Below are 14258 nucleotides of genomic sequence, written 5' to 3' on the forward strand. Positions count from 1 at the left end.
TGAAAATATGTACATTTATATTATATAATGTATTATATAGTACTAGGATGGTGTAGTGGTTAGCACCATTACTTCACTGGAAAAAGGTCCTAGGTTTGAATTTGCTGTCCAGATGGGATGTTCTATGTGTCTGGGTGGGTTTTCTCTTCAGGCAGTCTGGCTTCATCCCACAGTGCAGTGACATGCATATTAGTTTAACTGCTGATTCTAAACTGTCTGTAGGTGTGAGTGGTTGTCTGGGTATTTAAAATCTTCTACCTCTGTTCCTTGCAGCTTCATTATTACATCTCTCTCTCGCTTATTTACACACATGTATTCTGTCTTGCTTTTACTGACTTCTGAAATATTGTATGCCACAGTTTATGGCAAACTAGCTGTTGAAAATGTCAGAAATTTGTTACTTAAATAAACCAACTGCATACAAATAATGCAAAACTCAAAATAAATCTAGAGTAATTTGAACGTACTCAGTATTCAGTAATTCCCTTGTTTTTTCATACATTGTAGATATGGAGGGCATGGTCTCAGCGATTTTATTTTGACAACTGAGGCCAAAACGCTTCACACTGGCCGTCTTTATTTTGAAGTTTCAGACCGGAACAAGCTGTTTATCTGCCTCAACTCCTTCCAGAGCAGAGCGAGAACCGCAAAGAAGATGGCGGCGCTACGAGCGGTGGTGCTATCGGGGAAGGGGAGGGCTCTCCTCAGCACCCCGAAAACTCTCAGGGCCTCCAAGGTAGTGTAGTAGTATTTATCTCACATGAACGTGTTTAGGACACGATTTAATAGAAAACCGGTGCTGTGAGGTGTCTTGGCTAAGGTTAGCTTGGTGCGGACAGCGGGGTGAGACAAGGTCACTCGTGTTCCCACACTTTTTAGGATTTGACCAACAACTGTAGCTTTAATTTCTTAAATGTTTTATCACTCATAACCTCTTGATAGTGATACGGCATCAGTATCTCCAAAATGAAATGCCACAGACAGTTTAAAGCAGGTTCTCCTCAATGTGTTTAGGAAGCTAGCCGGTGAGCTAAACCATGATGTCGTGTCCAGCACCCGGCAAACGTGCAACGTGGTTAAAATATACGTTGGCCAGCGATGCATGAAGATTAATGTGAATTGTTTGGCCACTGTATTTGTGCATATTTAAACTCAGCTGGCGTGGGTCGCGATTGTTGACTTCTGTCAGTAACGACACCCGCTGAAGTCGCTGAGCTAAACAGCTTGCTAAAGAGTTAGCATCTCAAGGACTGAAAGGACTTCCGGTGAATAAAAACCGTCCTCAATTTCAATCGCCAAACTAAATATCTGTGCCCTGTCTACAATTCACTGATGCGCGTTTCAGACGATGGATATAACCGAAAATACCTAAGAAGCTGAACATAATTGTCATTTGGCCCCAACTGAGCTTGTGACCTGGTTCAGGGACAAGGAGACGTTTTTCAGCTTTAGTTTCTTTGAGATCATTTTGTTTTGATTATTGGGGATATAATCTTCAGACTGCGAAGATATGATTCCCAAACTCTATTTGCTTTTTTACTAATGCTTAATCAGAGCGAGTATCCCAGTAGAGATGGAGAAGGGCATAGCGAGAAATGGCTAAATTGGAGCATTCCTGTTAGTAAATGACATGCATGCCCATCTTTAGGCTATTAACTATTATATTGATTTTCTTCCTTAACTAAAATAAAGTACCCTAAATTAATGTTGCCATGCATTATTTTATGTCAGAGGTGGAGGTTGGTGTGTTATGTTTTTTTTGCTGATGTGAGGATGCTGTTATCACATGCTGCCATTAACACCTGGTTACAAAATCAGCTGTGAAGGGCAGTTTCATAAGGACAACCAGACTGGATTATAAAAAAAGGGCCACTCAATTAACTAAACCTTGCACACAAACTTCTTTACCTGCAGCAGGTTTTACTCAGCCTTGGCCTTCAGCTCATAGCAATTCTTCAGAGTAGAACAAGAATTATTCTTGTAGTCCACAGAGAGAGCTGTGTGATGTTGAAGGATACCAGCCAAAAGGTCAACACAAAGCAGGAAGACCTTAGCCCCACTGGGAAACTGTAAACTTGAAAAATAATTATGTACTCAGACCAAACAATAAATTGTCAAATGTACTTGGATATCCAGTAGCCCGGTAGACCTGGGCGCCATGCCCAAGCAAAGTACATTTCAGCTCTAATATAATTTAAAGTAACTGAATCTAATGGATAGTCGTCTGTAGATTACCCTTATTGGATGAGTTTGTTAAAGTAACTTTTTGTGCTTATTTCCATTCACAGGCCAGCATGTCCTTCGCCAGCCTGCCAAGGGGGAAGAAGGTTGCCCTGACAACGCTGGGTGTGGTCACAGCCGGTGGAGCCGGGCTTGCACTGATATTGCACCAGTCGGTTAAAGCATCCGAGTTGGAGCTTCATCCCCCTCAGTACCCCTGGAGTCACGCTGGACCTCTGTCCTCTCTGGACCATGCTAGGTGAGTTGGATGTATACAGACTGTTCAAGTGTTTGTAAACATCCTTTGAGTGATGAAAGGCACTGAATGTAAAACTGCCACTAAAAAAATTAGCTGGCTTTGAAGACTTGAGTTTGCAGAGAATTTCACTTTATTCACGTTTGTTTTCTTTATACAGACTGAATTTTTCATTGAAAGTCTGTTTTGGCAGTTTTAGACAGCTCTTATAAAATAACTCGTTATGTTTCATATCTTTGTCTCTGCCTCCCACAGTATTCGCCGTGGTTACCAGGTGTATAAGCAGGTGTGCTCAGCTTGCCACAGTATGGAATACCTGGCTTTCAGAAACCTCGTGGGAGTGTCGCACACAGAGGACGAGGTGAAGACCATCGCTGAAGAGGTGAGTCTATATGTGGGGAGATGTGATCCTGTGAATAGTCTTGATTCTGCCAATATTCTAATTTAATCACATAATGGTATTTTAGTCAGACCGAATCTTCTTTTTTTTTTCCTTTAAATTGTCTCATTGTTTTTATCTGTAGAAGTAAGTTCTGCCCGTAGGTGGTGACCCATCTCTTCTCATGATTTGTGTTTAGGTAGAGGTAGTTGATGGTCCTGATGAGAGTGGCGAGATGTTCACCCGGCCAGGAAAGCTGTCAGACTATTTCCCAAAGCCCTACCCCAACCCCGAGGCAGCCAGGGCCGCCAACAATGGCGCCCTGCCTCCAGACCTTAGCTACATTGTGAACGCCAGGTAAGTCCTGAAAACCTGTGTTTACTCTGAAAGGTGCAAAATCTGCAGTATCCTTAGCATTAACTCGTTTCACCCTTCTGCTCCCTGCAGACACGGAGGAGAAGACTATGTGTTCAGCCTGCTGACGGGTTACTGCGACCCTCCTGCAGGAGTGATAGTGAGAGAGGGACTTTATTACAACCCCTACTTCCCTGGGCAGGCTATTGGCATGGCCCCACCGATCTACAATGAAATTCTGGAGTATGATGATGGTAAGAAGTGCAGGTGCATGTTTGGATAATCTTCTCTCCAGCTACAGAAATGGGAGCACTATTTTCTGTTTTGTTTTTTTCCCCCTCTTTAGAAAGAGTTTCAGTTTGTTGGAGTGAACCAAAAAACGAAGACATGCAAAACATGCCTTTCCTGTTACCTTTTAATATACATACACTTGTGTTTTTGGGTTTCACTGCAGGCGCCTAATGAGCTTCCAGGTAGGGGCATAGGAGACTGCAAGGGCCATGCTGTCTGGTTAGCTGTGACTCAAGTTTGAAACTAAGAGTGCAGGGTGGATTGCTCAGTAGTTATCATATTGTCTAAGGCGAATTTAAAAAATAAAATCGTCATAAAATATAATGGTGGATAGAAATGAATGTGGGAATTCACCAAATAGACAGTAACAAGCATTTAATTGGCTTTTTTTTTGTCTGAAGTCTTCTGAAATTCATGGATTTCAAAAACACTTGCAGCTCTTTGCTCAATGTATCCTTTTCTGGCAGAAAATATTGCCCAGTCATTCCGCAGGTTTGCTTTTTTAAACACTGGCGTTTATAGATCAAAATCTGTTCACCATTCTGAGAGGATGTGACAGAAAGACGCCTCTTTGTGACTTGTGGCATTCAGAGTGAGGCCTGAGTGAATCCATTTACTTTATTGCAAAGTAATTTGTTATTACATTGATAAATGAAGCATGACAGTTTGGAGGAGGGGGGGGGTTGGAAGGAACAAATGAAAAAAGTGTTGCTGATGGTTTCTGTTCTCTTGGTTTCTTATAGGAACCCCTGCCACCATGAGTCAGGTTGCTAAGGATGTGTGTACTTTCTTAAGGTGGGCTGCTGAGCCCGAGCATGACCAACGCAAACGCATGGGACTGAAGGTACACCTCTCACCAACTGGAGTGCCTATTTTTTGTCTTTGCCAGCACTTAAAATGACACCCATTCTTAATTGAGTGATACTCCAAATTTAAATATGTTTAATTAAATCAACACATGCAACTCTGTAAGATATTTTACAGGACACATGTTGTGGGTATAAAATAAAAGTTTTTATGTCATGCACTAAACTGTACGACTTCTTATGTGACCTTCCTGTCGTCTCAAGAATATTTAAAACATAGAAAACATGTCTAAGCATGGATCTTGGCATTGGTTAATGTTTGTGTTCTCTTTCTCCTATCAGCTGCTGATGGGCTCAGCTATCATTGTGCCTCTGCTCTACTACATGAAGAGACACAGGTGGTCTGTGCTGAAGAGCAGGAAGATCGCCTACAGGCCTCCTAAGTAAATGGAACAAAACGCCTCTCGCACACCCCAACCTGGGCCGAAAACGGAGAGGGCTGCGTTCAATGACCCCACAATGCTCACCGTGTGATGATCTTAGCCACATAATTACTGACAAACACAAACATGCCTTTCTGAGAGGTGGAACAGAACTTGGAGTGGATGTACTATGTTTATTCTTACAGATTTTTTTTTTTTTTTTTTTTTGGCATGGTAGAACAAATATTATGAAAGTTTTTTGTTTTGTTTTTTTTAAGTATCCTGCATATTGTGGTTCATGTTTGTTTCAGATTTGTGGTGTTCTTGAACGCACCTGCTGCAAATTTTGTTTGATCGGCAACGAGTTAACTACTGGTAGCAGTTCCTGTTTTGACATCTCGTATCAGTCTCTTTGTCACAATTGACTGCTAAGTTGATTGACTGTCCATCTTTGTAAGATACTCAATAGCAATGCAAGTGGTGAGAAGTGAAACATCCAGGGTGTGTGAGAAGTCATTCTTCCACCGTCTTCTCCACAAAGCATGCTCTAGACTTCAGTTTTATTGTACAAAATAAATTATCTTAAAGGAACCTTTCTGTGGGCATGTGTTTTATTTCAGACAGCAGCGAAATTCACACATTTAGATGCTGCCTGTGATGTTCTGCTTCTAAACTTTGTCACATATTCATTAAACAATCTCCCGACTTCTGACCTCCAGAGAGAAACGTCATGGCTTCTTTGGTCTGATTCAACTCTGTATTTCATTAAACTACAGAAAAATAAAATCAGTCACATAAACCGTTTACATTTTCTTTCTATATGGATGACACTGCCGCAAATCTTCAGATTTCTTTGTTTGAAATAAATTTTGAAACGAACAATATTGTATTGATGTCAAGTAACATTTAAGACTTTTTTTTCCAAGCACTTCAACACATCTCCTGAAGTTTTGTTTTCAGACACATTAGCCATGTTAAAGGAAAATAGATTTTTCAAATAATGTGCAAAGTATGTAGAAATAAGACATGATTAGAAAGGAACTTAAAAGGAAAAATTACAATATATTTTTTAAATAAATATATTCTATTGCACTTGATTAATTTATTTTTAAGTGAAATTTTCAGATATTTAAATACGTCTTCCAATACCTTGAATGGCATCATTTGCACTTACATTCAATTTGGCACATTATACTATGATTAAATCCATACATTCAGGTACATGTTTCCCACAGCTACGTGGTGATGCTGGTGTAGAACCTGTAATTTAATGTATTTGAATGACACCTGGAATGGCTACAAAAGGTTTTCAGTCAACACTAATTGTAAATCCTAATGAATGAATCCTTAGCGCGATACTCCCAAGTTCCTCCCTCAATGGAATCCACACTTCCAGACAAACAGATCCAGGAGACTCTGATAAACTTCACTGAGGCCCTTTATTTCATACCAAGATATTTCCAAACGTCATGGCGGTGATACGTTTCATATTAAACCCTTACAAAAATCTTAAAAATGCAATAAGTGCCTTTTTCCCCTTTTCTCAGTGCATGTCCAAATTAAACCTTATATAGAAATGGCATCCAATAATAAGCACACATAGAATGCATAAATTAATTATACTAAATAATTATCCCACCTTAAAGTGCCAAAAAATATATAATTTGCATGAATCTTAAATATTTATTAAACTAATGAGTTATGAAATCTGATTTAAAAATGCTAACCCTTTATATTGATCACATCAAACGTAACAACATTGAATATGACACTAACAGAAATCCTTTAATTACTTTTTTAAAAAATGGATTTAGACTCCTACACTAATACTGTCTGACCAGGGCTTTAGCGCTATTTTCCTGGGTATTATCTTCAGTGGATACACATTTACAGTGTTAAAATATGGAAACAGCTTCTCTGTGAAAGTGTGTGTGTTCGTATCTAGGTCAAAGAACGACAGTATTCCCCTGTACCAGTCCAGGTGAACTCTGACCTTTCTGGGCTTTGTTTTCAGTGTAAGAGCCAACGAGGGATCCGATAAGCACCGTGCTATGTAATTACCATTAAAGCATCCTATTTTCCATAAACAGGACGGGCGCTTTCCCTTCTCTGAATGGACTCTGCAGCAACACCCACAAACCAGTCCTCGCTTTCTCCAACCTCAACGTCCCAGCTGTGAGTCCCTGAGTTAAAGCCCTCAGAGGCCAGAACAATGCGACAGTAATCAAACCTCTCGGGGTTGTCAGGGAGCTTCTGTTCACTTTCACGTCTCACACTGGTCAGATGTTCTGACAGAACGAGTTCTGGATTTGTTGTGTTGGGATCCAGAATCCCAGGTGAGTAGGAAAACAGTTTCTTCATGTTACAGATGTTGAAGGCCAGGTTGCCCAGGTGTTTGGCCACATCTATCAGAGCTCCTGGAACCAGCTGTGGGTCATCCAGCAGGGGGCGCCGTTGAGCTCTTATTGTTGCGATCTTGTAGTTCTGCAGGAATGAGACGTCTCCAGCTCTCAGCTCCTTCTCTTCACTGATTGTGTCTGAAAGACTGTCTATCTCTCTGCTCAGAGCCTTAATCTTATCTGTAATCTCCTGACTCTTCTGTTCTGTTTTCCTCTTCTTTTTGTAGAAACTGGCACAGCCTCTGAAACTGCTCCTTGATCTGCCTCCCTGTGGTTTGGGCTTGGACCTTGATGTGCTCTGCCGTTTTCTCATAGTTTTCTTTAACTTGTTGAAAAAGCTTCAGTTTCTCTTTTAAGGGTTTCAGGGATTTCTGGAGGTGAGCTCTGTTAACTGATGCAACTTCATTAATTGGTTTGAATTTGTGTCTGGTGTGCTCATCTGAATGCAGACAGACGACACATACTGGCCGCTGATGGTCCACACAGAAGAGATTGAGATTCTCACCGTGGAGACTGCAGAGGGTCTCAGACACTGCAGAACTTCTCCTCTGTAACACTGAATCACACAGTTTTTTCAATACTAAGTTGCAAGTTGGGTCACTCCTCGATGATGTTCTTTTACAAACTGGACACTCCTGTATTCGTTTCTCTGTCCACCAGTTCCTCAGGCAAGCTTTGCAGAAGCTGTGGCTGCATGAGAGGACAACAGGATCTCTAAATATATCACGGCAGACAGGACAGGAGAGATCATCATTTTGATCTGAAAGACATTTCTCTCTGGGTGAATCTGAAAGCATAGAAGCAATGTAGTCAGTCACAACTTTATCCTCACTGATATTTACTTTACCTTTGGATCATGCCTTCAGTAAAACTTACAGCAAACTTCAGCATACGGTGTTGTAGCAGGTTGAAGTGCCAGAATTATGGAACCTCCTCCTGCTCTCTCACAGTAGATGCTGCTGATGTGATCTGCCTGAGCTAAATAAAGTTTCGAGTCACTTGAGTGTGTGTGCTGGGCGGGAGGGGATGGGGGTGGAAAGCAAGATGCGGAAAAATGACAAACTGTTACTGGAATATCTCAAGTGTGTTACATAAGGGGCGGAGCTTTAACTCTGTAAAGGCTGAACCATGAAAAAAATTGCCACAAAATTCAGTTCAAATGAGAGAGAACCAAACTTTTTATTAAGCCTTCTGTTATTTTTTAAATAAACTAAATACCAATATTAAATATAATTTTTGCTATATCTGGCATTTCTGTATAATGTATTCCTCACTGGAAAAAAACTGCATGTGTGTGATTGTAAACAGTAGTTTTTCACATTGATGATGCAGAGTGAATGAATAATAATACAACACATTTAGCATCACAGGGTTAGGAACTGTCATATATTCAGAGCTAAAATAAGGAATTAATATTAACAAAATATGCTTTCTCTTCCACACATGACAAAAATAGACTTCCACCCTGTTATTAACGATAAGATAAGATAAGACAAGATAAGGTAACCAGTTTACTGCTATGTATTTTTTTATTTTGATTATTTTCATTGTATTTTAAGGTTGTCTCAGTCATTTGTTTCAGCAAACAGGAGTAAAATTCCAAAGCCAATTTAAATGAATTCCAAAGTCTTTATTTAAGAGAGGAATCTTTTCACTTATTGTAACTCACCCTTCTTCCTGCTCGGCATGAACTATTTGTCACTCCCTCATTTTCTAGTGAACATGTTGGAATGTGCAAGAGATTTTTGATATGCTGCTCTGCAGAAGGAACTAGCGGAGATAAAGTGAGAAAGGCTGGCCTGTGTAGAGTGTAAAGATATTTTAATGCGAAACAAAATTATGTGTAGCATTTGGGTGTGACATCATGGTGTTTTAAAGGCACCAAAATCAGTTTTATTGGTCAAATTTAGTTGAAAAACATGTAATTTGTAACAGAAATGACTGACAAAGAAAACACTTATTATGTTAAATTTTAAACACAGCACAGCAACAATAGCATTTACAGATGCACAAAAAAAACTTAGAGTACACACTGTGTCAGTCATGTCCTCAAATTGTTGGTATGTTATCTATGTGTCCTCACACACAATGTTAGGATTTTAGCATGTATACTGTATTCATACCTTTGAAAGTGACAGATTTACGACACACATAGCCTGTCATCCTCCTGAATCACAAGCTATGTGTGTCCTTATTTTCCTTATTATGTTGATTACGTTCTTTTTTTTTTTAGTGCTTTAAAGATAACATGCTGAAATTGTTGTTTACAAATTGTGGATCTTATATGTTGGCTGTGATTGTTTCCAGAGTTTGATGGTTGTGGAGTTTTATTTTGGCCCTTGTGTGTCTGTCTTCGACCTCATGCTGGTGTTTGAGGACATGTTGATGCTTTAAATCAGACAGATCATTAGTATTCCCTTCTTTTAAAGCTCCCTGTGTCTGCTGTGTGTTGCTGAATCTCCACATCTCGCAGAGTGCAAACAGACGAAATCTGAGACTGATTTCACACGGGGTCTTAAATGCCATTTGGGAGTTGGCAGTGTTTGTACCTTTCCATTTTAAACAATGCTGGAAATGTTTCTGAAAACCATTTACAGAGAAAACAAGAAGCTGTTACTGCTGTTTTTACATTTCTGTTTCTCATTATTTTTAAATTTGGACAAAGCCAAGGAAGGTGTTCTTCTTTTGTCCTTGTGATAAGTAATGTTGAAATATTGCTTCAACTCTACGGCCACAGTCACACTGAGGTTTAGTTTAAGTGGCTTTTCTCTCTGCATGTAGTCACATCCGTCCCACCTTTCATTCATGGATAAATAAACAAGTGTGCTGTTGATTTAAAGCTGCCCTAGGCCTTCATTAGGAGCTAAGCTGTTTCTGAAAAGGGTTTCCTGCCTGCTGATTCAGACTGCATTCAGACACTACGAGCTTCATCTGCATCACAACACAAACAGATTAAGCTAATAGCATTAGTGGATCTCACTGGATCATTATTATCATTATCATTATTATTAGTTTAACTTCTGCCTCAGTCTTGTAACAGAAGGATGTAGGTTTTTTTTTACTGTGAAAACTAAACTGATTTTCTACTTTGCTAATTTAGAAGAAAAGGAGTCAGTGTTGCTTTGTATTTGTTTCATGGTGGCAGTTTTCAAAAAAAGACTTCCCAACCTAATCTCACACATACACTCATACAGTTTATCATCTGGGAGAGAAACTTACACATTTGCACAAATGCTGTCAGATGAGCTGTTTTTGTTTCCTGTGAATTTTGCAAATACTTTTGCCGTCTTGTATTTGACTGGAGTTAAATATTTATGCTGTCTTTAGGTCACACAGACACAATTAGCTGAGATTAGCTCCTATGTGGAACCTCGGGGAATCTTATTCACATGGAAAAAAGGACTTCTTAGTTCTAATTGGTGACCATTGTAAACCTCCCATTCCCATTTAAACCAGCAGTCATCAGTTTGTTGTCCTGCTGCTTCATGCACCTCAGACTAAAACAGGCACTGGCCTCTTCAGTTTATTTTAGACTACAGGGCTAAAGGACCACAGTGCGATCAACTACTGCTTGATTTTTGGATTTGTTCTTTCTTTACAACGACATAAGATTGTTGTTTGCAGGCCGGGGGCCCTCGGCTTTCAGGATTGTTTATAAGTCAGAGTAATCATTATGGCGTCTGTGACAGTTGAAAGCAGGCTGGCATTTTCCATTGATCGGATTCTGGGTTTGGAAAGACCCGGAAACTGCCTGAAACTCCACCGACCCTGGGCAGGTAAGGAACAAAAGGTCTGAAGAGTTAGTAATGGGTAGTCTGTTTGCTACTGATGAAGTGCTAACCTCTGGTCTGTAATACGACATGATTTCCAAAGCATTTAAAAACAAAAAAATCTAAACTAAACCAGTTATCATATGTAATATTAAAGTTTAGGTTTAAAGGTTCATTTTTGTCTGTTTTTTTGTAGAAAAAATTGCAATTAGATTACACTGAATCACAACATTGATTCATGTTTGTGTCATTATAAAACTGCTCAGTCTGTAATTTTTGTAACATAACATCCTCCAGTTGATACTAAACTTTGAGTGTTTCAGTCTGACACTTTCAGTATTTTTTTAAAACCTGATTGGGGGCGATTCCTTACGTCCGATTGCTGTACAGGAAACAAACTGAGTTCATTAGTCTATGTTTAAATCCATTGCTTTTGAAGAACATGCATTTTTCTTCTCTTTCATGTCTTTCTTTGTTCTCCTGCTTGTTCCTTTCTTGTTGTCCCTCATACCAGGTTTCATTTTTATTTTACAGTTGAGCAGTGGCAACAGACTGGAAGTAACCCACTAAACTAAGCTTTCTCTGGCTCATTACACAAAACTCAAAATCAAGCCAAAGTAAAGCATAATTTATTATGTTACATTTATCTACATAATTTTTCTTAAATTATATATTTCATATTTTGCATTTGTAAGATTCATCAGTGTGAAAAGTAAATCTTACTTCCAGTGTTACTTTGAGAATTTGGCTTAATGCTGCCTAAATGTTGCGTTTGATTATAATTGCCGCATTAATGTGAAATGCTCTTTTATTTTTCTCCATTAAACCAGAAAATAATGTGGAGAGCGAGAACAGAGAACAACAGCAGCAGCTAAACTCCCAGCCGACATCAAACTGGTATATCGGACGCAGACCACGCACTGCCTTTACCACCAGCCAGGTAATCAGTTTATCAGCCACTTCTTCAATAATTCTGTTCAATTATGATACAGTAATCATGACATCCATCTATTATAGGAGGAAATACAGGTTTTTTCCTGGGTTAATATCATTGTGTGCATCCTCCCAGGTGAATATACTGGAGACAGTGTTTCAGGTGAATTGTTATCCTGGTATTCAGCTGAGGGAACAGCTGGCAGAGAGACTCAGCTTGGATGAGGACAGAATACAGGTAGCTTCATACAGAATATTGAAAAACCAAATGTATTACCGCTTCACGTTTGTCATTCCCTGTCCTTGCTCCTACTATATTTAATTTCAGGACCCAGTGATTGTGCTTTTCCCCTGAAACTCCTTAGATTTCATCCATCAAACTGCAGGTCTTATAGGTCAGCTGTGAGGTTTAAACACTACATGTTAGAAAACAGATCTGGATGTGTGTGCTTAAGTTTCACATAGTCCTGTGCCATCTGCCATGTTAGAGTTGGGGTTGATAAATAATTAGATTCAATTGAGCTCAGTTTTATTTATATAGCACCAAATCACAACAACAGTTGCCTCAACGAGTGTTATATTGTAAGGTGAAGACCCTACAATACTACAAAGAAAACAAAAAACCCCAACAATCATACGATCCCCTATGAGGAAGTGCTTTGGCAACAGTGGGAAGGAAAAACTCCCTTTAAACAGGAACAAACCTCCAGCAGAACCAGGCTCAGGGAGGAGCGGCAACTAAACCAACTGAACTGAATCTTTACCCAGACTATCAGAACTATGAAAATTAGAAATAACATGTCTGCACTGTTGAAAAGTGTTTTAATAAACAGTACCAAGCAGAACTATCTTAACTGTTGCAAAATAAGTTTCTGTGTCATGTAGTTACTTTTTTAAGGCTGGGGCTTTGTGTTTAGGGTATCAGTATTTAGCAGACTTAGTGCATATAATATATGTGTGTATATATAAGAAAAAATATCAAATGTCCACTTAGAATAACCCAGTCTCTCTCTCTCTCAGATCTGGTTTCAAAATCGGCGCGCCAAACTGAGGCGTTCGCTCAGAGAAACCCGACTGCAGCTGGTTCAGACAGCTGTGGCTGACCTCGGGGTCGGACATGAGGTCATTGGTCATCTGAAGGTCAGGCTGGGCAAGCGAGGTGACAGAGAGCTCCTCTCTCAGGTTGAGGCAGAAAAAGAAGGCTGACTAAGGACTTTTTCTGTTCCTGCTCTTATGCAGGATTTATTGTTCTACTGCTCCACACATCATCAGTTTCTTCCAGGTTCTGTCTTTTGTCTTTCTTCTGTTCAAAAACATGATAGTGAAAAAAAATGGAGACAATTTAATGTCAGAGTTGTTTCGCACTGTTTTATCTCAGTTAGTGGTACAAATACAGGTAATTGTTTTTTGGCACTGAAAATAAATTCCTCAAGTTGAACATACTGATAAAATATTATGTTTCACATTCTGGAGATTTGGAAGTAAAAATGTTTAGTGAGATCTGCTGTAGATCGGTCTGTGTAATGCTGTCTCTGTACAATCTTATTGTGTCTCACTGTGTAAATAGGTCTTTATTTTATTAGCAATGCACATTTTGATTAAAAACGATTAGGCTATTGAGTCTTGTGTTTGTTTGTTTTTTGCACTGTGAATCTTTACTTTAGCATATTTGCAGCAATGGGCCAGCATTTATATTTTGTGCTCTAAGTCTTACTGAGAGCTCAAAATACTCCTTACTAAATGCTACTTTGACTATGCATCGCTTTGAACATTTTTATCTAGATGAGACTCACCAGTTAGCCTAACATGTCTTTGAAATTTGGTAGCATCCAGAGAAAACCCATGCATCTGCAACCCCCAGGGAGAACATGCAAACTGTTCTAACCTTAATCCTTCTTGCTATGAGGCAATAGTGCTCACCACTGCACCTCTTCCACAAATCCTCAAATGTTGAGTAACTATGTCCACACTCAAGCATGAAATTTTTGTAGTGCTTCCATTTCAGATTTTGACTTTTGCAACACCTACTATTAATATGTCTCTTTCCCATCCCTACTGTGTCTCACAGGAACAGTTAACTATGTGACTTGGGCAGGTTTGCCACCTTATTGGTGGTGAAAGACTGCGTAACAGTGAAGCTGGGCCTCTGTCATTCAGCCAAAATAGCTCTCACCCAGGACTCTGGAGTGTTGTATCTGATGTTACGATGTGGGCACTGATCTTTTGGGTTCTCTCGGTTGTAGGATGTATGGATTGAGCTTGTTGCACCTCAAAAGATGCACCACTGGATTTGGTTCTGGGGAGTCTGGAGATACGATCAATAATTTAGGCTCTTTCTCAGTTTTTTTCAACCCATTCAGGGACAGGCATTTAAGAGCATACAATCTGGACATGTCACCATCCACCAGTCCAACACTGGACTAACAAA

The 14258-nt window shown here is 39.6% G+C and overlaps 2 protein-coding genes and 1 pseudogene across 2 annotated transcripts; 2 read left to right on the top strand and 1 right to left on the bottom strand.

Moving 5' to 3' along the window:
- Nucleotides 1-582: 582 nt before the first annotated feature.
- On the top strand, nucleotides 583-4951 carry LOC102310743 (cytochrome c1, heme protein, mitochondrial). The gene is made up of 7 exons (XM_005946946.3): nucleotides 583-736; nucleotides 2289-2479; nucleotides 2732-2858; nucleotides 3055-3212; nucleotides 3303-3463; nucleotides 4244-4344; nucleotides 4649-4951. Exons 1-7 carry the CDS (start codon nucleotides 656-658, stop codon nucleotides 4751-4753), a joined length of 924 nt encoding a protein of 307 aa, XP_005947008.1. The 5' UTR covers nucleotides 583-655; the 3' UTR covers nucleotides 4754-4951.
- On the bottom strand, nucleotides 4929-9172 carry LOC102312088 (annotated as a pseudogene).
- A 1628-nt stretch (nucleotides 9173-10800) lies between these two features.
- Nucleotides 10801-13036, top strand: hesx1 (HESX homeobox 1). Its single transcript, XM_005946948.1, has 4 exons — nucleotides 10801-10903; nucleotides 11728-11837; nucleotides 11967-12068; nucleotides 12851-13036. Exons 1-4 carry the CDS (start codon nucleotides 10801-10803, stop codon nucleotides 13034-13036), a joined length of 501 nt encoding a protein of 166 aa, XP_005947010.1.
- Nucleotides 13037-14258: the final 1222 nt, after the last annotated feature.

Source organism: Haplochromis burtoni, unplaced genomic scaffold, assembly GCF_018398535.1.
Source record: "Haplochromis burtoni strain Fernald_Lab_line unplaced genomic scaffold, NCSU_Asbu1 Contig_183, whole genome shotgun sequence".
In the NCBI taxonomy this organism is placed as follows: Eukaryota; Metazoa; Chordata; class Actinopteri; order Cichliformes; family Cichlidae; genus Haplochromis; species Haplochromis burtoni.

What these genes read in the sequence shown, in the direction of transcription:
- LOC102310743 (XM_005946946.3), top strand. Translation starts at nt 656, where the DNA reads ATGGCGGCGCTACGAGCGGTGGTGCTATCGGGGAAGGGGAGGGCTCTC. An exon ending in AAACTCTCAGGGCCTCCAAG is followed by an intron (nt 737 to 2,288) that starts GTAGTGTAGTAG and finishes TTCCATTCACAG; the next exon opens with GCCAGCATGTCCTTCGCCAG. An exon ending in GCAAACGCATGGGACTGAAG is followed by an intron (nt 4,345 to 4,648) that starts GTACACCTCTCA and finishes TTCTCCTATCAG; the next exon opens with CTGCTGATGGGCTCAGCTAT.
- hesx1 (XM_005946948.1), top strand. Translation starts at nt 10,801, where the DNA reads ATGGCGTCTGTGACAGTTGAAAGCAGGCTGGCATTTTCCATTGATCGG. An exon ending in ACTCCACCGACCCTGGGCAG is followed by an intron (nt 10,904 to 11,727) that starts GTAAGGAACAAA and finishes CCATTAAACCAG; the next exon opens with AAAATAATGTGGAGAGCGAG. An exon ending in TGGATGAGGACAGAATACAG is followed by an intron (nt 12,069 to 12,850) that starts GTAGCTTCATAC and finishes TCTCTCTCTCAG; the next exon opens with ATCTGGTTTCAAAATCGGCG.